Source organism: Chlamydotis macqueenii, chromosome 3 (assembly GCF_036417535.1).
Source record: "Chlamydotis macqueenii isolate bChlMac1 chromosome 3, bChlMac1.mat, whole genome shotgun sequence".
Taxonomy (NCBI): Eukaryota; Metazoa; Chordata; class Aves; order Otidiformes; family Otididae; genus Chlamydotis; species Chlamydotis macqueenii.
The window spans coordinates 67253808-67281263 of record NC_141558.1 but is presented as its reverse complement, the minus strand read 5'-3'; the positions used below and the strand labels follow the sequence as shown (position 1 = coordinate 67281263).

Sequence of the window (27456 nt, the reverse complement as noted above, 5' to 3'; positions counted from 1 at the left end):
CAGGCTCTAGGCCCAGGCAAGGGAGTTTCCGAAGGGACAAGATGGAACACCTGTAGGTGAAAAAGCACTGCTTGTGACATGGCTGTGACTTCAGGCAAGCTAAATTGCATGTAATGGCCAGAAGAAAAATTATGTAAATTCTTAAAGGCAAGACTAAGTGTAACATTTCAACCTATCCTGGCGATTCATCATTCTTGATAAATGCTAGATGTGTAGCTTGCCAGATCTTTACTTAAGCTTCATCTATGTTAAAAGGCAATGCCACAGTGCAGTTCTGAAACTCTCCTGTCTTGGCTTGATCGATACTTTACTAAACAAGCAGTCAGAAGCAAAAAGCTACAAGTTAAAAAAAAAAACAAACACACAGTGATTGCACACGCTACAGCACTGCAAATACGACATGCATTTTGATTAAGAACAACCATCTCCAGTGAGTTAGCCCTATAATCAGGTAAAGACAGTTGTGCAGTAAGCACCCTGGCTCTGATGGTGACCACAGCAGATGGCTAGTGAAAACCATAGAGCCAAGGCAGGCCCAGAGAATACCCTGTAGAAAACATATCATCACCACCTCTGCAAGAAGTCAAAGACGTAAGGATCTGCAGTCTTTCATTTCCCCTGAAACCTCCTTGGCTTTAACATCCACAGGAGAGCAGTTCTGCAGCTGCTTCTCAGCTCTTCTTGTTCGCCGGCAGCTTCCAAATGCTGTTCTGCCTCTGATGAATCTGACAGAAATGTCAGCAGGTGCATGATGCAGTATGTGGAGCAGCTGCTGCGGCATTTTGATGGCCACCGTAAAGTAACTAAAGGACTTGGACGTGTTGGAAGGAGCAAAGGTCAGCAGCCTTACTTTCAAAATTCCACAGCAGATGCGGATGAGTTACATTACTAGGTGTTTCTTGGTTTGTAACTTTTTCTCTGCGTCACTCACCTTGTTAAACACATTGCTGTTATCTTTGGAAATGCAATACACAAACACCAGGAGGCACTCAGCTATCATCATTTGTTTAATAAAGTATTTTCTGTTTTTAAAAAAGTTTACAAGACAGATGTTTCCACATGATAAACAACTAGCGGCTGATCTTCCCTTTTAATAACTTAATCCATGCAGAAAGACTGGACTGCCTAACTTGGTGTGACGTAGCAGCTGAACAATATACCAAAATATACACAGATCTACACGCTGCCATGGAAACAGGTAGCACATGACACCAGAGAGTGAGAATCAAAATACAAGCCTGCCTGGATAATTTTCAGAATTCAAGTGTAAGTTTAAGGAAAAACCCCTGATTTATCTTTGAAATGGAGCTTACATACTGAGAGTGAATGTTCTGCTACAATCTGCCTATAGTCACCCTTTATTCAGCAGTCAGGTGAAAACACATACACAGAAATGTTACGAGTCCTTTTTACTACTGATACTACGCATTAACAACTGAATCTGATAGCATTGCTTTGGTTGTTTTGATACAGAATGATACGGGTTTCTAATGTCTTAGTTCTGTTTTCCCATTTTCCATCCTTTTCCAAAGCCGTTGAAGAGTGGTGCTGAGGTGAATGTCTGTTGGGTCTTTCTTCAAGAATCCAGTGTAGCTTTTGTGCGAGAAACTGTGGAAGGGAAACAAACAGGAACATTACTTTAAGTAGAGTAGAAATAGGGAATGATTCCTTCAAATCCCATAGAGAAAAGTATCTTTACTTATTGTCACAGCATGAAAATTAATGCTAGGTTATCAGTATATCACATTTTAGACATGTTCAGCTCCCTAGAATTCCAAATGCTATTGGAAAGGTCAGACTGACCAAAGCACTCCGGAAGGTCTGCAAAGTCCTGCTCTTAAAATGTTTTTATTTCTACACACCACTCAGAAACAGTGGGGGAAACTGTGTATTCCTGCAGCACAGCAGCAAAGCTGACAGTTGCTGAGAAATTATTATTACACATCCTCACATTATTTTCTAAGAACATGTTCTCCTTCCCAATGTGCCCACTTATCCCCAATACTAAAACAGGAAGCTGCACCGAGCATAAAGCCGAAGAGAGCAGAACACATGTGATTCCAGCTGTTGCACTACATGACAATTCACTTTTGACTGAGACCCAATTAATGAACAGAACCACTTCACATCAGTTTTGAAGCTTCTCTCCATGAGGCCAGCGAAAAAAAAGCCTGTGGACTTGAAAGTTTCTTTGATCCTTTTTCCAGGTCAATCCAAAACAAATTAGCATATTTCCAGAAATCTATTTAATGCCTTATGCAAATTCATTTATACTAGTACCACATAGATAAAACAAACCTCTATCAAACAGAAATCACCCCTCAATGTCTGACCACCAGGGAAATTCATGGCTTTTTTTTTTCTTAAAAAAAACCCCAACTTTCTGAGCAACGTGTGATATTGAATTGTATAAATCACAAGCCAGACCGAACTCTAGGGATGGGAAAATGAAAGAAAAGTTAGACCTTAACTTTGCATAGCTGTTAATAATTAAACTGCATAGCCAGCTCAGGGCTTCAGTGTGATGATGAGGGAAATTATGTTTTCTTGAGAGCCTGGACACATTTGAAAGTTCCAAATCAGCAGTGTAGCTTTTTTGGGGGAGGGGGGCAAGACGAAGGAAGGCAATGAAAGCTATCTCCTGAAGACTTAAAAATGACTGGAATCATTTTTAAGTATGATAAATACATATCTACATATGTAGATAATCCATGAAAAGGATTCAGGTCTATATTGAGAGAGAGCCTAATTCAATTCGCTCAGGTCCAGGCATGTCCTGCAAATCAAATGCCTGAAGAGGGAGGAAATCCCAGTTCCCACACTGAGTTCAAGCAGCAAGTCTGGCTCTCAATGTCTTGCCTAATGTTCTCATTAGAAGGTGATGGTATATGAAATAGCCTGTTATCAAGTCATCCTGGGAAAGAACAAACTGAGGAGGGAGGGGTAGGAACTGTGACAGGAAACTGCATTTCTGGCCCATCTCCAGCTTCTAAAATGTTTTTTACTTCCATTGCTGGGGACTGTGTGTTATTTGGGTATTACAAATGGTGGGAGCTGTTCCAGAGTGACCTGTCTGCTAAGTAAAGACTGGGGGAGAAACACAACCATGTATCTCTGCTCTGAAGAATACAAAGCAGGATTCTGAGTTAAGTCACTGGTGTGTTTTAAGACCAAAATTTTAGATCTCCTGAGTCAACAGTAATGGCTGGGCCAGACTCACAGATACACACCTCCAACCAAGCACACAGCTGGAAGGAGGTTTTCACCCACTTCTACATTCTGATGTGCTGACTGCAGATAGAAGCAGAGGTTACCCAGCAGCAAGATTATCAGCATTTCACTTTTCAGCACTTCTAATTCTACTGCTGCCTCAGTAAAGAACCTAGGATTAGAGATTGCCAAGCAGCAGAACACAGCTTTACAGAGGAGTGGAAAAGCCAAACCTGAGGCCTGCTTTGGAAAAGCTAAGGCTCCCTTTCTGAAGACACATCTCCTTCTGCTCCACTGCTTGCGCTGGGGTCATCCTTGTTACGGGGGGCATTTCTTTCTCTACTTGACTCAGAGGGCACCTTGGTTCTGGTCTTCTCTTTTCTTTGTTGCTGTTTTTCAAGTTTTGTCAGCTATTCACAAAGTAAAGAGAATGAGAAAACACTTAATGGAATAAAATCGTTTCAGGAGAATATTTCTAAAAAATTGTAAATGTGAGCATTTGTCAAAAACTTGCAACTCAAATTGATAACACCAATACAGATGTCCATAAAAAAAAAAAAAAAAAAAAGAAAAAAAACCCACCAAGGCTTAGATTTTCAGATATTTGGAGAAGACACTGAATTATCATCTCCTAACATGATCACCCCTCTGATTATAAGAGAAGTGCACACATTTAAAGGACTATCCTCTACTTTTCAGAGCTCCTTCTCCCAACACAACCAGCCAACATGGAAAATAATACAACACAAGGACCAAAAGGGGGAGCTGGATTCCACCAAACTCCTCTTCTGTTTTGGGTCTTAAGTAGCAGTTTTGTAGTTTCAAAGTTGCTGTGTGTATCCCCAGTTCGGCCAAACAGCACACAAGAATGAATTCATTTCATTATTTATTCAGAGAAGGAGACACATAAACCTTAGTATCACATAGAATAACTATTTCAAATCCGTTTGGGCAAAACCCTCAGCTAACACTGCCTTGCCACCTCTCAGCAGAAATAATTTTAATGCTACTAAAAGAGTCAAACTGTTGCACACAGCTGTCACTTGTATATCTCTCTCCCATTTTTCAGAGAAGCAGGTTGCAGTAAGTTCTGGGGACACTACGAGTTGACAGCTACTTAAAGGACTACACTTAGTGTAGTTTATAAGTTCGGTTTATTTCTGTAACTACTGATTTTCTCAGTGCTTCCACAACACTTTCCCCAAGATAAAGCCTACTAGTCATAAATCATCATCTCCTGGCCAGAAGATCTCTTCTGAGGTGAAATCTCCATAGAATCAAAGAAAATAGATTATACGTATCAATCATGAATTAGATAGGCTTATGGAAGATGCATACAAAGACTAACACCTGAACTACAGGTCAATAAGAGCTATGAGTGCAGACTGCAGAGCCTTGGGAGAATGCACAGCATCTCCTTGAACCTTATCCTACATATACACCCTCTCTCAACACCTGCACACACAGACTTCTAGTTTGACACAGAATAGTCTTAGCTGGCTATTTCACAACTAAAAATAGTTTCTTTTTACTATGTGAAATGACAGAGTGCAACCATCTGTTTGTCTAGCATGATCCAGTCACCAAGTTACATGCATATATGTAACAAGCGTGTTGGAAATGATAACAGGCAATATTTTAATTCACGTATCTGACAACATGCACACTACTCTTCTGTCAACAAGCCTATATATACAGCACATGAATGTTAAACAAGAAAGTGAGTGCGTCTGCAGGAAGGGAAACAAAAGTCTGTCAGCCTTTAATATTAAAGACACTCAGTCTTAATTAATTGCATTCCCATGGTCTCTCTGGAGTTGGGTTTTAGTTTTGCAAATGGTATTGGGGTAATCCAGCTGCTGAAATCAGAACTGGGGTTTCAATGATCTTCATTGCACAAAAATGTACCAGAAGAGGGAAGGCACACTACGTTAGCCGCGGGCTGAAGAGACTCAAAAGCACAGTTCCTAGGTTTCAAATTACAGATTTGTATACATTTAAATAACTGTGAGCAGGCAGTGCACACTCATCGTTCCTCACTGGCCCTCAACCTCCCATAGTCATAATTGCAGTCATAATTGCAAAGTACTCCCCAACATCAAGCCACACCACAGTCAAACCTGCTGCAACAAACCTATAAACAGCTGCTGCAATCTGTACCCCTTTCTTCTACTGCAGCATCAAGGCTCCTAGCAGTGACCCTTTCTCGACAATAATGATGGCAAAAAAAAATTTCCATTACCTCATAGTTCTGTAATTTATAACTCCATGAAACTTTACTGTTTCTGTAAATAATGTGATTACAGAATGACATGATATGTCCTCTTCTCTAACTAGTGTTTCTTATTACTTGAAAGAAGAAAAAGCCTAAGACATACGATGCTGACAGTTTAAATTGAGTTACCTTTATCTTTGGGAAGGCTGTGAGCTAATCCAATAAAGCTAACCCTGGATTTTCAAAACATGAAAAACAGTAGTGTATTCACTCTGTAAACTTTGTGTTATGCAATACAGAATCCACATCCATAATGTACAGTTCTTTACATATAATTCACATATAGAGGTAGAAATGGCTCAATATACAATAGCATGTCATATTTCCATTTCAAACATGCCTATACTGGCCATTTTCCAACATGGTCTTGCGAGCAAACAGCATTCTCACTAAGACTTCTGAAGTATATATAGCTATACATACAGTTTTATAAATACATATATATGTATATATAGTCTGATGTACAACGTGACCATATTCTTTTTTAATAGAAGGAGCATTCATATCCTAGAGTAAACAGATGGTCTCCAAAGTTATGACGTGTATTTATCACGAAGGACCTCATACGATACCTAATTCTGTAACTAATTAGTTTAAGAACAATGTAGTACAGGGGGCAAACAAAACAGCAGATATACAGAGATAAATCGGATCCATCTTCACACCTGGCTCTGTAGCAGACCCAAAGCTCTACTCATGACTACTCAACTACATCTCTTCTTTACAGGCCATCTCTAACAGATGGAGAAAAAACAGAAACAGGAATAACCTTGTAATATGTAGAACAACTCCCATGTTGGTTTGATCTGACAGCAATATTCACCTGGCTAAAAGAAAAATGACACAACAAGTTCATTTAAATGAGGAGAGAGGATAATTTGATAAATTGTATTAATCCATGTCTCATTCGAACAGGATTTACTTTTTTCTTTCATTACAACAAATTAAAGGTAAAGTTCATTTATGAACTGTTTCATCCATCTAAAACTCAAGCAATACTGAAATAGATAAAGATTTGTGTGTACCTATGGACATAAACACAACCATGCAGGCTCTCCAGTCTGCACATACACTATGATCAGTCTATGAGCCAAGTTCAGACACAAAGATTAGAATGCGTTTCTTTGTACTCAAACTATACAGTCTCCCTGTTATTAGACAGGCAACAAAAGAACTACATATCTTGTAATTTTTTCATTTCCATTCTTATAAGGTGCTTGAGTAATTCAAATGCATGTGTTGTAGGATTATACACCACCACAAAAGACCTGCCAGTGAGTTGAAAAAAAGTTACAACAGTTAACTTTTTGGTATCACAGTCAATAAAACTTCAGATGCAGAAGTTCAGTTCAATGAAACATATCTTTAATGCTTTCCCATAAGCATCCATACTCATCGTCTCATCTGCAGAAACATAAAGAGCTGTTTCTGGCTACTGCCTAGTGGTTTTGCTGGCTAGCTGTGGAGATGGTGCACCTATACAGAAAGTGTCTAACTCAGCTTTACATCTATAAACCAAAATTCATTCTTTCCTGAGATATCTTGGAAGGCTCCTAAGGATTCACAGTGTGGGCATCTCACAGCAGAAGCAGCGCTGTCTCATGGCAAAAGTACTGCGTCTGCCTAAGATGTAATGCTGGGCTGGTCAGCAGCATATAGCAGTTACATCTGCACAGGCACTGAAATATTCACATTTGTAACACAAGATCAGACATCCCACGTGTTGAGCTATGACATCTTGTACACAGGCAAAAATTTGTGCACAGGATTAGAACCAGTGCCCCTCAATCCATTAAGACAGTCTTAACTATAGACATAATAGGAGTAACTAAGCCTGAAAACCCACATGGAAAATAATGCAAACTTGTGCACTGTTCTGGTTTTGTTTAGTGAGGGGGGGCCTAAGGTGGTAGCTTCTGTAAGAAACTGCTAGAACTCGCTCCCCTTTGTTCAGTGGACTCGGCCGGGCCTAGGGCGGACCCGCTGCTGGCCAAGGCCGAGCCAACTGGTAGCAGAATGTTCCATGATAATGCCTCTGCGATAACATATTTAAGATGGGGAAAACAGAAAAATAAAAGAAAGAAGATATGAAGCAGCTGAGCAGGGACAGAGAGGCAGAGGCGCGAGCCTTATGGGCCTTGCAGGCCTCACCCTCTGGCCTCCCGTCGGGCAGCCGACTGGGCCCAACTCGGCCCAGCCCAGCTGCAAGAAGTCGAAAGGAGATGAGATGCGAATGAGATGTAAAAAGATCCTGAGAGGCATCTGCCAGCCTGTTGTGAAGAATTTTTCCTGTGAGAGGAACGGCTGCAGACACCAAGGTCAGTGAAGAAGGAGGGGGAGGAGTAATGCGGCTCCTGGCCAAGATTCCCCTGCAGCCTGTGGTGAAGACCATGGTGGAGCAGGTTGTCCCCCTGCAGCCCATGGAGGTCCATGGAGGAGCAGAGATCCACCTGCAGCCCGTGGAGGACCCCACGCTGGAGCAGGTGGATGCCTGAAGGAGGCTGTGGCCCGGGGAGGGCCCGCTGGGACAGCTGTTCTGGAGGGACTGTCCCCCGTGGAAGAGATGACCCACGCCGGAGCAGTTTCACGAAGGACTGTGGCCCGTGGAAGGGACCCCACGATGGAGCAGGGGAGGAATGCGAGGAGTTCTTCCCCCGACGACGAAGTAGCGGCGTAAAACAACGTGTGATGAACTGACCACGACCCCCATTCCCTCTTCCCCCGTGCCGCTCGGCAGGGGAAGGTGGTAGAGATAATGTTAAGCCCGGGAAGAGGGAGGGGTGGGGGGAGGTTATCTTGTTCCCCGTCTCATTCTCCTGCTAGTTTTAGAAATAAATGAGTATTTTTCCCCAAGTCGAGTCTGTTTTGCCCGTAATGGTAACTTTAAGGATTTTCTCCCTGTTCTTATCTCAAACCTCGAGCCGTTTTTCTTATATTATCTCCCCCTATTCTCTCGGAGGGTGGGGGGAGCGAGAGAGAGACTGCGTAGTCTGGTCCCGATCCAGGCTGAACTACGACATACACGTCAATCCTTTTATCTCAAGCACAGTACCCTGGAATAATTTTCTGTTATGACTTTGGCCACAACCAAAACTCACAAACCAACCAGCTGTTCAGAAGAAGTCCTTTATTAAGAAGTCCTCCCTGCTAGTAGTCAAAAGCTGTGATTGAGGAATCAATATGTGGTCTGACCCAACTGCTGAACTTCTGAAGCATGAAAGAAATTAGAAAAGTCTTGAAACATCTCAAGTGTTTAAGACCATCTCCCTTGTGACCACGCACAAAAATGCAAGAGTCCTCAGAAGGCAACTTTTCTTTTTTCCCGTTGTAGTACAGATATTTTACATTGCTGAGACACAACCTATGAACTAATAATCTCAAACTATGTGGACACTGCTTCGTCCCCAACAGACTGACCAATATATAAAGTAATAGTTTTGGAAAAGGTCAAAATTTACACTTAGGTTGGCAGATTCTTTGACAAATTCTAGCCTGGTTCAATTTAATAGTACACCACAGACATGAAATTCTAAAAACTTAATTACAGTGGAAAGCTAGACTGCGCTGTGAAAGAAGGTTTCACCAAGGCAGAAATGTCTGCCATTACATCAGCTGAAATACATCACATCACTTTTGCAATAAATTTGCTGTAGCAAAAATATGCAAACAAACTGGCACACCAAGTCCCCTACATGAAACTGGTAATAATTCTCCAGGTTGTCTGTTTTGCTGAATTTAATTTCCCACATTCAGAAAGGCCTTAGTGTCAGTCTTCCCTGAAGTTCTACCTTCTTGAATACAGAAATACATCCTTTGTTTTCCTTTTTCTCTGTGACCAGTGTGTTCACAGAGGTTGATTGCTGCTCTAGAGACTGCTTTTCCTTTAGCAATCGCTATGGATAACGCCAGGAAGAAGTGAATGACAACAACACGAGAATTATTTTGTTAGCAGTCTGCTGGAAAATCAGTGGCAGGGTTCATGTTTCTGGAAGTTCAAACTACAACGAGATCTGCAGATGTATGTTTTAAACATCAGTAGTGGCGTGCCAAGCTGCTACAATTTCAAATTAAAAAAATATATATATATCACAATAACTTTAAGGACAGCTTACATTCCAGAAAGAGACCAATCCTTCAAACTGCCCTAGGGCATTGCAAGTCTAACAGTTTCATACTAAAGCCACTAAGCAAATGATAGCCCGGAGATAAAATGATTATCAGAGATCTGCTGCAAAAATAAATCATTGGAAAGGTCATGAGAGAAGGTGGCTAATCTTCAGAATCTGTTAAGGAGATGGCAGATCATCTGACTTTTTCCTTTTCCTTTCCACATATCTATACCTTAGACTTACAATCAAAGTGTTATTAGGAGTTTTTTTCTCTTTGAGAAGAGGACACAACCCTTTTGGCCAATGAGCAGGTCATGCAAGGAATTATATACTTCATTTTGTTCCTAGCAGAAACGTGAGTGGCACACAATGAAGTTACATTAGATAGGTTCAAAGCCTGAGACAAGAAAAGTGCTACCAGCCCTTCATTAGTTAGCCTGGTCTAACTCACTGCCCAGGGTCTTGGAAAAATTCCCTGGCCAAGAAGTTTATCAGCTGCATTGCTTCCCCACTCTTTTTCCTCAACCGCTCTTTATCACCAGTGATATAGATAACCAGTTGAGCTCCCTTTGGTTCATTTTCCTCACCACAACTTTCAGTCTAAGAAAATGAACTAACAGGTTTTGGATTTGTTTCTTCAAAGTAAGCTCAAAAACAGCGCATCTTGAAGAAGAGAAACATCAAAGCTGGCAACATAGCATCTAGAAAAAATGTCTGCTGATGGTGCCAAGGAGAGGCCTGTAGTTTATTTCTCATAATGGTGCATATGTTCACATGTGAAGGATTTAAAACTAGGTGACAAAAAACAAATTCAAAAACAACTGGAAAAATCCATTTGCTGCAGACGGAGGCCCTCACTATACAGTCATTTACCATAGTTTAACATCACTAAATATTTGAGACCAGCTGTGTCAGGACTGTGCTACTGATCACATAATTCCAAGACAATTCCCATCCCTCCTTAAAATGAAAACTGAAGCTGAAGCAACACCATGCTTGGAGAACTGAAAACACCCTCGGTTGCATTATATTAAAATGTTCTAACTGAAAAGTGATAGAAAATTTAAAAATACTAGATTTGGAGTTTCTCCACATTCATCAAAGAAATCACTTTTGGCTACACAGTTACAAAAAGTTTTTTAAGGCATAAATAACAGAATATTTATGTGGAATTCATTTAATGGATTTTCTATAACCAAGGTCCTCCTGCCATTTAAAAATGTAAGTTACTTAAATGTCAGTCTTGAGAAGTTCCTCTCTCATTCAAAACACTGACATTTCCAAGGGGGATTACATTATTATTTACACCTCATACCAACTAAGCATGTGCATGCTGCTTTATAGTACTGATACAGGCAGATTTGCTAACAAAGATCTGCTCCAATGCTTTCATTCTTATCCCTCCCACTACAGTGTCCAGTTCCAAAATATTGTTTAAAATACAATGTAGTTTATTTTATTCTAGACAGTAATGGAACAAATGGGTCCACAGAGATCAGTTCAGCATCTAATCCTTTTGTTTTCTGCATCATAGTCAAGAGTGAAGAGAAATACTTGATCTACCTTTATGGTCAAAGACTATGTAGGAAATGTAGTCACTGCTATTGAACTCAAAACAGAATCACCGCATGCGTATATTGACCTTCTCCCATCTTATGCCTTTTTGTTTGCACATTTCTTATCCAGTTTCTAATCCGTGGCTTTATTTTGCCTTTCAAGCAAAATTTCTTGTTCATCAGACTTACCAAAAAGGTGCTTTAAGAGCTCAATTAAATGCCAGCTATTTTTTCTTTTTCCAAATGTCCAAATTCCAAAATCATCACAAGTCTTCGGAAAAGGCCCAGCAATCACTAACTACTGCTGGTGCAAGAACCTTCTGATTTACTTCATACTTTGAATTCATTTGCTTACTATAAAATCAGACAACAATGGCACTGAACGGTTCACAACAAATTGAGCTGTGGTCGCTTCCCCTGCTTACCAGGGTTTCACAAACAGCTGGCATATTCTCTTTTATATATATACACATATATATACACACATATTACATATATATACTTACATATATATTTGTTGTATGTGGAGGACTTTTTTTTTAAATTAACTCTGTAAGTGATTTATTTATACCTCTCAAGCACAAGGAATACAAATAGATTTGGATTAATCAACTAATTACAAATTGATCAATAATTACTAATTACATTGCAAAGGAATTATAAAGATGAGATTACCAATTACAACCACAGACAACTGCTCAAAAAAAGAGGTATTTCACTGTCACATCCAATAACATAAAAGAGCTACATCAGCAATTATTTGTCTAATCTCTTTCTGTTAACATCACATGAAACACTGCAGGATGGTTTATTTATCTCTTCTTGCTAAAGCAGGAAGCAAAAAGATAAAAACCACATCATCTCTACGACTTAGATCCCATGCTACAAGTAAATCCACAGACTGTACAACAGCAAAAAAAAAGAAAATGAAATGGGCAGGGAAGACAGAAGAGAATGACAAATTTAAATTAATTCTTCCTCATCCCCCACTTTGTACGACGGGTGAGAGATGATGGCACAAATGTCAAATAATATCAGGAAAGGATGCTTGAGAGTGTGAGAAACAGCAGTGCCTCCAACAGTGTGTGTTAAGGTCCTGCTATGAGCTGGAAAAAATACCAAACAACAGTTAAAAGAGCTGCCAATTTTCAAGTAAATGGGGTTCTTTGAAATATGACATAGATTAAATTCTTTGTACATCCAAAGCGCACACGGCTGGACTGCTTTATTGGTGTCTTTGCCACTGTAAGAGCTCATCTATTTCTGTGACAAACAAGAATCCCCTGCATCAGGACCTGCAATGAGCTGGAACTGAGGGGGGCTAATGAAATGTGTGTGGACAACATGTTGCAGAATGAAAGTAAGCAAATTTACATTATTCTTATTCTCATATAAGGACTGCGCAGAACCCACTCAGACAGCCTATAGAAGGACCATGTCCTCATTTTTATAGGGTCCAGGCACAGATTCAGTAAGAAGATACTTGGTGTAACCTTATCTTAGGATAAACAACATCCTGCACAAGAAGCCTCATCTTGTGATGAAGAATGAGGTTTAAGGAGGAAAGGAAGGCAATTAGCAGGCAAGACTGAAGCACAATCATTCACATTAAAGAGAAAATTAATGCCAGACAAAGTTTGAAAAGCAGCAGCATCCTTCCTAGTCTTTATCCCATGTTATGGTCACAAGGAAGTTGTCAGATAGGAAAGGCAGGCAACTGTGAGGACAAAACCCTTAAGCCCATGTTCCCCACACACAGGATAGCAGGGGTAAAAGCTCTCTCGGTGCTCTCCATTTAGGTCAGAAACTGCACCATGTCATCCTTCAGTGATCAATCTACCCTTATGCCAAGATACCTTAGCCATTTAAGGCAAGAAGAGATGCTTCTTTAGGCCTTCCCATGCTCTTTTCCCAGTAGAATCCAAATGCCTTTAGTATGATCTTTTGAGATATGCAGAATTCCCAGGAGATGCCTAATTCCCACCAATTACAGCCACCAGTTGCACTGCAGTTATCACAGAACCTACAGCAGGCTTTAAAAGAGCAGATATAAACACACATGGCTGACTGAAAAACCTAAATGTCTGATTTTTAATTCAGAAGAGTGATGGTCAGATGGCAACTCAAGGACAGATTCGATCAGCAAAGTGATTTTACCTTGCTGATCAACTGATAATTGGGTAGGATCACTGTACCTGGGACAAGCTGCAGCTAGAAAGATAATAGAATAGAATAGAATAGAATAGAATAGAATAGAATAGAATAGAATAGAATAGAATAGAATAGAATAGAACAGAACAGAACAGAACAGAATAGTTCCAGTTGGAAGGGACGTACAATGATGATCTAGTCCAACTGTCTGACCACTTCAGGGCTGACCAAGAGCTAAAGCATATTATCAAGGGCATTGTCCACATGCCTCTTAACACTGACAGGCTTGGGGCATCGACCACCTCTCCAGGAAGTCTGTTCCAGTGTTTGACCACCCTCTCAGTAAAGAAATCCTTCCTAATGTCCAGCCTAAACCTCCCCAATGCAGCTTTGAACCATTCCCATGCATCCCGTCACTGGATATCAGGGAGCAGAGATCAGCACCTCCTTCTCCAGTTCCCCTCCTCAGGAAGCTGTAGAGAGCAATGAGGCCACTCCTCAGTCTCCTTTTCTCCAAACTAGACAAATCCAAAGTCCTTAGCTGCTCCTCACAGGACATTCCTTTCAGCCCTTCCACCAGCTTTGTTCCCCTCCTCTGGATGCACTCAAGTCTTAACATCCTTTTTAAATTGTGTGGCCCAGAGCCAGACACAGTACTCAAGGTGAGGCCGCACCAACACTGAAGACAGCAGGATAATCAGCTGGTTATGCTGTGTTTGATGCACCCCATGATGCGGTTTGCCCTCTTGGCTGACAGGGCACACTGCTGACTCATATTGAGCCTGCTGTCAACCAGCACCCCAGGTCCCTTTCTGCAGGGCTGCTCTCCAGCCACTCCTCTCCCAATCTACACTTGTGTTCAGCATCAGTTCATCCCAGGTGCAGAATATTGTTAAATTTCATGCCACTGACGACTGCCCAGTGCTCTAATCTATCCAGATCCATCTGCAAGTCCTCTTGTCCACTGAGAGAATCAACAGTACCTCCCACTTTAGTATCATCAGCAAACTTACTAATGGTGCATTCAACTCCTGCATCCAGATCATTGATAAATATATTGAACTGAACTGTCTCTAGAATTGAACCCTGAGGAACATCGCTGGTGACCCATCGCCAGCCAGATGTTGTCCCATTCACTGCAACCTTTTGAGACCTGCGCTTCAGACAGTTCTTCACCCAGCGCACTGCATATCTGCTTATCTCACAGTTGGACAACTTGTCCAGAAGGATGCTGTGAGGCTCAGTATCAAGAGCCTTACTGAAATCCACAAAAACTACACCCACTGCCTTCCCTTCATCCACTAGGTGGGTGACCTTATCATAGAAGGATATAAAATCAGTTAGACAAGACTTTCCCTTTGTGAACCCATGTTGACTGCGCTTGATGATTGCACTGTCCTTTAAATGCCTTTCAATAATCTTTTCCATAATTTTCCCAGGTACTGAGGTCAGATTAACAGATTTGTAGTTTCCTGGTTCTTCCCTCATGCCCTTCTCATAAACTGCAATAACAATTTCAACAAGGTTAAGTGAAGTGTTACACAAATAGGGTTGGTGTGGCCTCGCTGAAGTACAGCTGGTAATAACAATCCCCCCCCTTCTCTTTCAGCCTGGAAAAATTGGTCACTGTTGTGTTTAGAGGATGAGAAAACCTCATCATTACAGTTAGTTTTCAGCATAGCTTGTGCTGTTCCTCAGCAGAGCTAACTCTTCACTCCAGACTTAAATTCAGGACTTAAACTTGCTGTTCTCTTGTTTCTGGCAAAGAAGCAGTTCTCCAGTTCCATCCAGCCACCCACATACAAAAGCTCCTAAATGTCAAGAAACTTCACTAAAAAAAAGGAGAGTCCAGACACTCATTAACATAGTTAATGTTAATTAACTAGTTAACATAGTTAATGAGTCGTAATTAAACAGCAACTTTATTGATGAGCAAGAATAAACTGTAAAAAGTTGTTTTGCATTACACACGCACAACCTTTACCAGGACAGCAGGCAGCTATCAACAGACCAGGGAATTGAAGAAAACAATGCAATTATTTAACTTTTCAGAGGCTGCACAGACAGCACAAGGTCCTCATGACTAAGGAAAGCTATACTGCTTCATAACAAGAATGCTACAAATTCACAGAGGAGGCACAGCTTATACGTGCACCTTTTCCAGACTGACCCTGGCTCACTTACCTGTTTAGGGTCGACAGTGGCAGCCGGGGACTCCAATTCTATTGTTACAGGACCATCGTTCTGGATGTGTACCTGCATGTAGGCACCAAACTTGCCATCTGCAAAGGAAAAAGACAAGAGCTAAGGGCTCTTGAAAAGGTAACACATACCAAAATATTTCCCCAATGTGCTATTAAAGAGAAAAAAAAAAGATACATAAAAGGTCAAACAACGAACAAACTGCAGAAAGCTACTAAGAAAAAAAACAGTCTGTGTGCACCCAGCTCTGCAGTCTGACATTCAGAGATGATAAATACATAGCTAAGCACAACGATGTCCACAAAACAAACCAAGTCTACAGATAATCAAGGTGCTTGCTCATAGTTCAGGATGGGCAGGATAGCTGTCACAGGCAGGAGATGCAATTTTAAAAGATGCACCAGCTAAGCCTAGGGATCCAATCCAGCTAACTAGTTGATCTTCTGAAGAAATTTTACATATGGGCAAAAGACAAAAAGACTCAAAAGTCTATTCTGAAGCATTTGCCACTGAAAACTCTAGAGCAGGAGACACTGGTGTACAGCTTAGTCCCAGTCTGCTACAGTAATTTCTGTGTTCCTGTAGAATGGCATTCTTTGTCAGAGTTTGGCAAAAAAAGACAGCGTCTACTCCCTCAACATGTAACATGTAAAGGGTCTCACTGAGAAAATATGTCAGCTCATGATTATAGTTTTCCAGCACAGTTTTCAAACCCTTTCCCACCTATGATAGTTGAGAACCTGCAGAGAAAACCCAGGATGTTTTTCCCTAAACCTGTAGCTTTAGGTTTCACTGGTGAATCATGCAGAAACACATTTTCAGGGATGCCTATAAATGACTCTCAGTTGAGAAATAAAAGCTTGAAGAATGCTTGCTTTTGGTTAGCTGTATCTACACTCTTGAAGTCTAGCTACCATAAAGTCTAAGAGTCTCTTCAAGAAGAAATACTGACTACAGCACAGGATCTCACTGAATTGTTTCCCACACAGAGACGACAGCTTCTGCGTCTGACAAGCACAGTAAAACAAGACTCTATACCTTCGTGCAGATCATGAGGGAAGATCTACTGACATGCTTAGAAAGTGGTTATGTTGCAGCTTTGGGAAGATCAAGCAGACCCTGCTTGAGTTGCTGCTCATAGAAGGGTTGTTGTTATATTTACAGTGTATATGGAAAGAGATCTACCTATACGCTGATCACATAAACCAGTCGTAAACCAGTCAAAACTAATGCATTTTTCTTCAACAAAATAATAAGCAAAAAATACCATCTTAAACTGATTTAGTGGGAGCACAACTTTCCAAATAGCTCTCTACATATCATACCATCCCTCTGCTGCACTTTACTCACAGGAAAGGACTGCCTTTTGCACTTCTCATAAATGTATGGACGTAAAAAAAAGTAAACTTCACATGTCCCTTTTCAGAGGCTGATAAAGTGGTCAAATAAGCCCTCACCTATACCAGAACACTCAAAGCACCTCCATGTCACAAGCACTTTCTATCTTGTTTCAGCATCAGAACTACTGTCAAGGGACACCTTTCTATAACAGCTCCCTCCCATTCACCTCATACTTAAATTACCAGTTTTTTGACCCAAGGTCACCTCAGGTCAAAGTGAAGCACAGTTCAGAAAGTTGAAGATTTAAAGCTAATGAAAACAGTACTTAAAACAGAAATGCTTGTTAATGTTCCCCTCCTCTACAGCCTCTCTCTTCCAGACCCTCCTCTCAAAGACAGGAAGGGTCTCAGTGCCTTGCAATCACCAGAATACGGAAGGCTGTGTGGGTTTCAGTCTCAGCAACCTCATTCTTTCAAAGGATTTAAAAAGCTAACTGAGGGAGAATTTCTTCACACATTCCAAAATCCCTTTATTGGCCTTAATACAAAATGCCTTCTGGACCACTACACACCCTCATCTTCAAGCTTTCATCACCTGCAAAGGTGATGTTGTCAGAAGCAGCTGCTACCCTCCCTCATCACAAATTGATGTATCCTGTAGTTTCAGGGATTTTTGTCCCTGCATAGCATGTGCTTCTGGATTTGTGTGCTGGCAGCTCCCTGTCCTGGTTTTGGCTAGGACGGAGTTAATTTTCCGCTCAGGAGCTGATGTGTTTTGGATTTCATTTGTGAAGAATGTTGATAAACACACTGATGTTGTTAGTTGTTGCTAAAGAGACCAATGTCACTGTCTTCCCAGGTTTCACTAATGTGCAGGTGCAGGAAGCTGGGAGGGATAAAGCCAGAACAGTTGACCCAAACTGGCCAAAAAGAGTATTCCATGCCATAAACATCATGCTCAGTACTTAAGTGGGGAGGTGAGCCAGTGAGTTCTTTTTTTTTTCTCTCTCACTGTTTGGAATTGTTCCGGGATCGTTTACAGTTTGAGGTTTTTTTGGTCAGTGATTGCTGCTTGGGACAGGCTGTATCAGTCATCGGGTCATCGGGTGGTGAGAAATTGTGCATCATTCATTGTTCTTGTTTGTTTATTTAGGGGTTTTTTAATTATTATTATTCTTTTTTTTTTCTATTAGTATTATTATCATTATTACATATATTTTTATTACATTTTCTTTTGCTATCCTTGTAAACTGCCTTTATCTCAACACACAAGTTTTCTTTTCTTCCCGATTCTCTCCCCCATCCCCTGGGGAAGGGTAGGGTGATTGACCAGCTGTGTGGTACTCGATTGCTGACCGTAGCTAAACCATGACACTCCCTTATACAACAAAATCAAAGGGTTCTAGTGGTCCATTGGTCCTCGTAGCTCTTTTCAAGAAGAGCCCTCAGTGTAACACAGCTTTTTACTCTGCAGCTTCAGACTCTGGTCTTACCTGAAAGAACAGGGGACAGCTATAACCTAATTTCACAATTTCTTCTTAAATCAATGCCTAATCCCTCCTTAGGAAGAGATGCTTTTTCAGCAGGATCTCCCTAAGTGTGGGATGCCTGCCTCAAAAACTCAATGCTCCTGCCTTCCTTCCCTTGTCCCAGTGTCTACCGTAGTGTCAGTATATGGCAATTCCTATAATCTTTCAGAGAAGGCGTTTTTCATTTGTGTGTTATGGTTTCCTGAAGAGGTAAGTTGAGAGACAAGCCTGACTCCCCTAAAACAGACTAACATCCGTGGTACCACTGCATTTTGCATTCACCTAAGAGCACACTAGTGGAACACATCACTTCTGCAGCCCTTGGGCAGACAGGCTGCGAAGCAGTACATTGTTCTGCCCCTGAATCCAATTTCTTAAACTCCGATGCAGACAAATCTCTCTTCTGCACAGGACTGCAAAGAAACTGAAGACACCATCTCTTCCATCTGTCTGTCCCAACAGTCTGTCTGGACTGATTTTCATTTTCCAGTCAGAAGGAAAGGAGGAGAAAGAATCCACCCTTCTTGGATGTTGCTTGTTACCCCAGTAACTTTGGGTAAATTTATCACATGACCCTGTAGTGTCCATGGGAGACACTAGCAACTTACCCTTAAACACTATTTCTTTTCCTGCTTTTTATACTGCAATGCACTTCAATGCAGTAAGTATCTTTCCCCACTTTAAGACTTCTTGACTGATCAAGTCACCTCCTTGCAATATCCTCTGCAACAAAATGGGATCCTACAAGCATAATTAAAGTGACAAGTTTATTCTGCTGGACACCCATCTCTGCGAATTCCTTTTCCCTTAGAATCTGGCATGCATGCCTCCCTCAGAGGTAAAGATCTTTATCTGAGGTGAGACAGACAAGCCACATCTGAGATGTAAAGACTTGAAAATGAGATACAATTTACTTTCAGAATATTTTTTTGGACATATCTCAAGCCTCATGACCTAGAAACTTCACACTGGTTTTATTCAGAAGTTACTTATAAGCCTGTCTACTTGGAAAGTTATTCCTAATTACCCCCATGAGAGTACTCTTGTTCCAGATAAGAGCACTTCTTCCAAAGTGACAACACTCACGAAGGGAATTAATCAGAGAGAATAATTCTGCTTTCAACTTGCACCAAACCTCAATCTGAATTAAACTCCTCCTTGTGGAACAGTCCTCTCGTACTTACTCAGAGATCGTTATTAAGGGAGTGAGATATTTCACACTCTTTGCCATGCTAATCCTTACTGCCTCAGAAGACTAAATCCACATTCAAGACAGAGAGTGAAGACCCTGACACACAAGGAGAAGCCCTGGTAGCCTAGTTTTTGCATATTAGCTTGCTCAACAGACTACTTAGACCTGTATTCACCAGCTCTGCTCCTCAGAAGAAGAAAACACTGAAGCGAGAAAAGCAAGGACTTGTGATGCAAACTTCTCTTTCCTAGACATGGGTGCTCATCTGCAGTCTGAAGATACCTGTGTTAAACTAGAAGCCATGGCTCTGAGCCTTCTCCAAGATTTTGTTTGTCAAATGTCCCTCTGCTCTGGGTGTGAAAGAATGGTTTGTGCTTCTCTTTGGAGAACACTTCTCATTCTGAGCTCCTAGCTGGCAAGCTCTAGACAGACCAGATACCAGACGGAGGAGCTCCTGCCCAGCGCCTACAACAGTGACACTCATAGTAGCTCAATTTCCAACAGCCCAATTAGTCTACTGAAAAAATATAGGGACTAGAAAACACAAAGCTCTTGGGCAATATGGCAAGACATTTATTGATCTGTCTTTGACTCAGCTACACAAATCCCACTTTAAATGATTAAATTATTCCTCTAAAATGCATCAAGCCATTTGTAAGATCAAAGGGAAGGGCATCTACAGCAACCCAGAGAATTAAACTCCAATCTCCCAATAACTACGACTATGTGTGTGAGTATCTGTATGTGTATGTGGAGGGGAAATGCATGTGTACAGATTTTGAAGACAGAAGGTAGAGCCTCATGCTGATACACTAAGCCTATCTTAACAGTCCAGCAGCTCATTCATCAATGCTCCTTCCCAGGGTCCTCCCATCACCCTGTGCAATACAGTAGCACGTAGGACAGTCCCGCAGCAAGGCAGGTTCTGATTTCTCCAGGACTTTTTTGAGGCAGAATTCAGTATGTTTGCATGTCACACTACATCACAGCCCAGGTATTACAATTTCACAAAGTTATACCTACACTCAAGCAGTCCTGCTCACATACAGCCTGCCTGTGCTCTAATACACCTCAGCTCAGGGGAACTGTAAACTCTGCTGATGAAACCACAGGACTTAGCCTACTACCCATGAAACTGCCAAGCTTCGGAAATTTTGTATGCAGAAGAATAAATAGACAAAACAAGTAAACAAACAAAAAAGCCACTGGCAAAGCAATTGGCACAACAGAAACTTTGATCAAGAGAGTCTAAAAGACTTGGATCCAGCACAACGTAGACTGGCACAGCCTAAAAAGAAAGCAAAATTATAAATTAACAGGTGGTTCCAGTGCTGCCAGCCATTTCAAATGCATGTGTTATCTGACACAATAGCAAAGACAGTCACTCTTGGGCTTCTGAATCTATGTTTTCAGCATTTAAAAAAATGCAGAGGTGAAGGCTCTTTCTGCAGCAAGCATTGTCAAACAAGTGCCAAAATACAGGCACTTAACAACAGTGGATATTCATTTCAGTTGTATAAGTCTCATTCACTGAAAAGAGAAGCTCAAAAAGCTGCTGTAAAAATATGAACTGATTGAAAGTATTTCAGAAAGAGCATTTTCCAAAGCCCAAGGATAAAGATGGAGATATACAGAGATATATCAATTTTTCCACACCTCATTTAGGTGAAAGAAGAAAGTCCATACTTGCTTTCAGTTTACCAGGACATAAGGGTCCAACTCGATCAAATCTTACCAGAGCAAATCTTATTCCCATTGACTTTTCAGGAAGTTCTATTACCAGTTTCAGAGGCACAAGAACAGGTCCCAACTTAGCCATAACTCAACAAAGATAAAGATTCAAAAAACATATACTGCAAATTTGTTACAACAGAAGTTTTCTATTATATGGACTGAAAGGGATGCAGGGAAGGAGTATCAGAAATGCATTCCTTTTCATCCACAAATATTGATTGGAAGAACATATCAAACTACTGGGAAGTTGGCACAAGATGGACATTTTACGTGTGCATTTCACTGCACCTCCTTGGAAAGCACTTAGGATAATTTCCTTCATCTAGAGTCGATGTGGAGGTTAGCCTCTAAATCTTTCGCCAGCTATCAGTTTTCTGTCTTTTTCTCCTTTTTTTTTCCTCATAAGGAAAGTAAGGCTGACCATTATGTAATAGCCCCCATTTAATAAATAGTCTTTTCTAAACACTTGTCTTTTGGGCAAGTGTATCAAAAATTCAAGTCTAAATAAGAAAATGGCCAGAAAACAAACAGAAAAGCAAACAGAAAAAATCAAGGGTAGATAGAGCACAAATACAAGGGGAACTCGGGCGTTTTCTGGTAAAGAGAAAACTGTTGCACATATGGCATAGAGTTGAGAAAAGATAGTCTAAATCAAATGCTGTTCTCAAGTTGTACATTACACCTTCCACTGTCATAATTATAATTTAACAGAAAATAAAACTAAAGTGACAGATGGAGCTACACTGCCCATCACACACTGGTGACGCTTTTGAGTCTGACTAACCACGTATGCCTCAGAAAAAATGCTCCTCCTGGGTTAATCTAGCTACACAGTGCAAAACATCCAGCCTTTGAGGGAGCCTGACCCCAGAGCTTGTTCTCATGGCTGCAGTCTCTCTGGGTTTCGTTGTCAGAGTTATTGCTCATGTTGCACAGCCAATAACAATACAAGAACATCTACATGTCAAACTATTCCAGAGGAACACCAGGAAACAGCTTGGCTAGAGGAAGACTGGAGTGATCACCCTGCCAGGCGGCTAGTGAAAATACCATAATATCCCATCATCTATGGCACGTAAAGGCAGCTCCTTTGCAACTCAGGCAGAAAATTGCAGAATAAAGAAAGTAACAATCAGGGAAGAGCACATACAAACCAGGGTTCACTGGTCACATCAAGGACCTTACCAACCTTTTACCTCCTTACCTTTAATAAGCTCTGGTTTGTAGGCTTTTCTCAGCTGCTCTAGGAAGTTGTTATAAAAACACTCCGCCTGCTCTGTGGGCATTGCCATGTGGTAGTCAGGCTTGTTTCCCTTCAGGATGCACTGGAGAGTAAATTGGCTCACACACAACACTTCATACTGTTTATCCATCACGCTTTTGGACCAGTGCTTCCCACTTTCATCTTCAAATACTCGCAAGTTCAAGATCTTTCGAACCCTAGGAGAAGAAAAAGATAATTCCTCAATTGTTCCATGCAGGAGCAACAGGTACAAGTTAATGCCTACTACACAAGATGAGATAAAAGGGAAGGCAGATGAATATTCATTCTGCCTCTACATAACAACATCTCTTTGTCCCTTCCTTCCTAAACCACGGGAACCTCATCACATTAGGCAGAGCCCTCACGTATAACATTGTTAGATCATTAATTAACATAATCATTTTACAGAGCATGAGATCAGGACATAATAACTGCAAGTTACAGGGTGACATAAAAATAGTACAGGATGTAAGAAAGCTGACTCTTTGCTATCTATGTGTCACAACATTATTTAACATATTAAGAGTTTGGGGAATTTTAGTGCTCTCACCACACTGGGAAATCACACTCAGTATGAAATGAGAACACCCGAAACTATGGTTGCTTCCAAATCTGATCCACATATATTCCTCCAGCTTTGCCACCTCCTAGCACTCTTCCCAAATGCTGCCCTACAAGCCAGATGAGGACAGCACTTTTTCCTCAGGATGAGAGGAGGAAGGCAGGGAACAGTGCAGAATTGCAGATGGCAGCAAAGTGGCGACTGGAACTTATCTGTATTTGTATTAAGGCTGTTTTTTAGAGCTGGAGGGCAGAACTGCCTGAATACTCAAGAGAGTCCTTTCACAAATGGATCCTGAAAAGCAGCAGGCAGACTTGCAACCCAGTCTGTGGTTGAACATTGATTGATAACAAGACTGCATGCATGCAACTCTCCTGTCTTTAGTTTCTTCTTTTAGCTTCTACAAATCTGCAGCATCTATAAACAGGGGAGTGTATCAAGTGCAAAGCATTTCAACTGCAGCCATCAGCCAGGTATTTTACATTGCAGCAGAGGTGACGCAGTGAGTATAAAGGTCAGACTTTGTCATGGTCAAGCTTCATGGCTTTGCCATCACTGAGGCACAGTCACAAAAAGCATCCTTGCCAATTTGTGTGTGTCAAAGACAAACTAAATTGTCTCCTGAATTAAGTGGATGGTTAAAAGCCATGGAAGGCCCCAGTGCATAGGCTTAAATCATCATCACTGCTGTGTTTTAATAACAAAGATGTTTGTTGTTTCATTTACAGGATTACAAAAGTTCCCTTTAATAGCACTTGAAGAGCCTGGTTAAGCTGATTTCTTTCACTCCTTTTTTTCAGATGCTGGCTTCCTGCTTTTCCTGCATCAGTCATCCAAACAACCTGGTGTTGAGAGCACAGTCGCTAGCAATCACCTGCTTGCAATATTCAGAAGCATCTTTCACAACGACGATAGAGCAAATGTTACACACTGAGGAGGCAAACAGTACGGCAAGCCAATGGAGCATGTAATAATAAAAACATGTTCAGTTTTGCTGTAATTCTCTACAAGTTTCACATGTTTATGTGAGATCTTTGGTGACCTTTCGTTCACATCCCCACTCTCTGCTTTCTCTTCCACATCTGCTAAGGGTTGTTTTCACCCTCACTCACACTCTTCACTGCTTGAGCCTTTCCTCTTCTTGACATCAGTTAGCTCTATTACCTGTTTCTTCTTTGTCTTCATAAGAACAATGCACAGTGTGAAGAAGACAGTAGCCGCCCCTGGAGAACTCTCTCTTGCATGCGTTTGTGGATAAATCACAGTATTTCGTGGCCATGGAACAGATGGCCAGAGTCAGCCCTCCAGGCTGCCAAAATTTATTCAGTTTTACAAAAAAAGCAACTGACGAGACTATCCAGCCTTTTGGAAGAACAAAATTTCTCATGTGCAAGCTAAAATGAGAGTCTGAGGTTTCTGACAAATCCCATCCTTGAAGGATGGAGTCCTTTGGGGTAAATTCATACAGAACGAATATCTGTCAAAAAGGACAGATATTTTTAAAAGGAAGATCAGAAAATCCCAACATGTTGATTCTTCTTTTTTGAGTCTGTTCTTGATAAAACCACATAGACAGGGAATGGAAACAGATTTTTCTCAATGGAACATAAAAAGAAAACTCTAACTAAGAAACCTGTATTCAAGGTAAAATCTGAAGAGGAATTAACAGGCAAACTTGAGTTTCCCAACAGAAGTGCCCCATTTGTTTGTCTACTGCACAGGTATCACTGATTCAGTGTCAGAAACGCAAAATAAAAGAGTACAAGCAAAAGAAAATATGACTTACATGTGCTCCAGCTCTCTTTGCGTATCTTCCAAAGAAATGCCCAGCAGCACACAGAGGCCTCGTCCTATTGAACTTATTTGTTCACCACCCACTGGGGAAGGGGAGCAGGGGGGGAAGAAAAGTAAGGCTAAATGCACTGTCTCATTTTATGACACAGGTAAGTACCAATTTCAGCTGGAAACTGTACAACCACCAAAGAAAACATCATGTTAAACCCTTCTTCTCTGTCCTAAGTTTCTTACAGAGTAAAGATCACATAGAAGCCCTCTTTCAAAAGTTTTCCAAATGTCATGACTTATTTGTAAGGAACTCACTCAAGATGCTTACTCCAGCATTTAAAAACACTGTATAAAGACTTTTTACTACAATTGGATCAGTAGCGCTAAGAACCGTCTCCAATCCTTGTAAAAATTATCCACCTGGTTGATATCAATACGTGTACTCAATTTCTCTACTCTACCACTCCCTACATACTTTGCATTAGTTGTGAAAAGGTGATTTCTACTTGATATAGTCCTCATGGATTTTTTGAAACAAGAACTTTTAACAACCTGCTAATTCTGCCTTCCTAGCTGGGAACACAACTTCTTTAATGACACTTATAACAAAACACAAACCATCACAGAGGTATTGTGTTTTCCTAAAAAAATGTTTTAAATTATCTTAATTTTAATTACCTTAACATGTTTGAGCCTGAGATGATTGTAGTAAGATTTAAATAAGGTCTTAAAACTGAGATAAGCACCAGCACTCCTCCCAAAAACTCTTCCTTTCCATACAATCTGGGTATGCCCTCCAGCTCAGAAATCTATCCTCCTGCTAAGCACAGCACTATCTCCCTCACAGATGGACACCTCAAACCCTTTAACAGCCAGAAACAACAGTTTAAACTCTACGCAGAAATGTGGCTATAAGTTAGCCACAATTCCAGTGCTGATGAGGTCTGACCACTATTGTACCCGCAGGACCAGCTGTGCACAAAAGCTGTGCCCTTTACTTATCGACAGGCCTGCTCTTCCAGTGCTTACTGAGCAGTCATGCACAAGAAGAAGTGACTTCTTTAACATGCAGGCTATCCTGCTGCACACCACTTTGCCCTTGGGCTTCACAGCAGGCACACTTACTGCCTCACATGCAAACTTCTTGGGGATTTGAAGCATCCTGAACACAGAAGGGCCTACCAGTGCAATACCTGGGACATACCGTCAGGATACATCATTCCTACTGGCAGCTAAGCAAGCGCCAGGGCTATCACTGGCTTCCTCGACCCACGCAAGCAATGCATGGTGGCAATTGGGACAGCACTGCTGACACACGCAAACAACACAAACAGGTGAGTCAGGCTGCACTGCCAACATGCTTGCAATGCAAGGAGGTGACTTCAGTTGTAGTGTCAACATATGCAGGCTGTAGGAGAAGATAACTGGGATGGCACTGCCACCACACACAAGTAATGCACGGAGGCATCTCTGATTGTAGCGCTGACATGTTTAAGCCATGGGAGAAGGTGATCGCAACCACACTGCTGGCACACACAAGCAATCCAAAGAGGCAACTGTGAACATAGTGCCAACACATGTGAGCCACGCAAGAAGGCAACTGGGATGGCTCCACTGACACACACAAGCAATGCGCAACAGGAATCGGGACAGCCGTGCCACGACAAGCAAATAAATGCAAGGAGATTACTGTGATCATAGTGCCAACGCGTGCAAGCCATGCAAGAAGGCAACTCAACACATGCAAACTATGGGCAAAGGCAACTGGGACAGCACTGCTGACACGGACAAGCAATGAAAGGAGATGACTGTGACTGTAGTCACAATGCAAGGAGGCAATTGCAACCAACACACGACAGCAATGCAAGGAAGCAACCTTGCTTACAGTGCTGAGACATGCAAACCACGTCCCTGGCAACTCGGACGGCACCACTGAAGAAATGCAAGGAGGAGGCAACTCTTATTATCGTGCCTGACACATGCAAGCCGTCGGAGAAGGCGATCACAACTGCACTGCCGACACACGCAAGCCACGCAAGACAGCTGCAATTGGAGCGGCAGCACACGCAAGCCACGGGAGAAGGCGACGGGGACGGCACTGCAAACACATGCAAGGAATGCACGGAGGTGACTGGGCCAGCATCGCCGGCACACACCACCACCAAGAAACACCCAAGCCGCCCCACGCCAAACCCACGCAGGGGAACGGCGAGTGGGCCGGGGGACGACCGCTTCCCGCACACACATAGGCAAGGCGAGGAGGGGATGGCAGTGAAGGGAAGACGCTGAGGGACCGGTGGAGGCCGCGGCGGGGAATGTAGGCCCGGCCGGGGGAAGGGGGAGGCGGGGGCGGGCGGAGCGTGGCTCCGCCACGCTCCGCCCGCCCCCGCCTCCCCCTTCCCCCGGCCCCGGTAGCCCTCCCGGTGGCGGCACACTGACCTGTGACACTGGCCTGGGCCACCCGCTGGACGATGGCCTTCATGGTGGCGCGGCCGCGCAGCGCAGGCCCGGCGCCGGTACGGGGCGAGGCGGTGGCGGCAGTGGGGG

General features: G+C 42.0%; 1 protein-coding gene across 2 annotated transcripts; it reads right to left on the bottom strand.

The window, feature by feature from the left end:
• Window positions 1-994: 994 nt before the first annotated feature.
• Window positions 995-27456, bottom strand: DTD1 (D-aminoacyl-tRNA deacylase 1). Of its 2 annotated transcripts, XM_086745476.1 has the most exons (7): window positions 27349-27431; window positions 26114-26214; window positions 24911-25001; window positions 22503-22738; window positions 15486-15583; window positions 3444-3620; window positions 995-1608 (listed from the first exon to the last, which is right to left on the bottom strand). In XM_086745476.1, the coding sequence occupies exons 2-6, from the start codon at window positions 26127-26129 to the stop codon at window positions 3465-3467; spliced, it is 597 nt and encodes a 198-aa protein (XP_086601602.1). In that variant the 5' UTR covers window positions 26130-26214; window positions 27349-27431; the 3' UTR covers window positions 995-1608; window positions 3444-3464. The 2 variants fall into 2 exon arrangements, with proteins under 2 accessions (XP_086601602.1, XP_086601601.1); XM_086745475.1 differs by lacking the exon at window positions 26114-26214 and having other exon boundaries at window positions 27349-27456.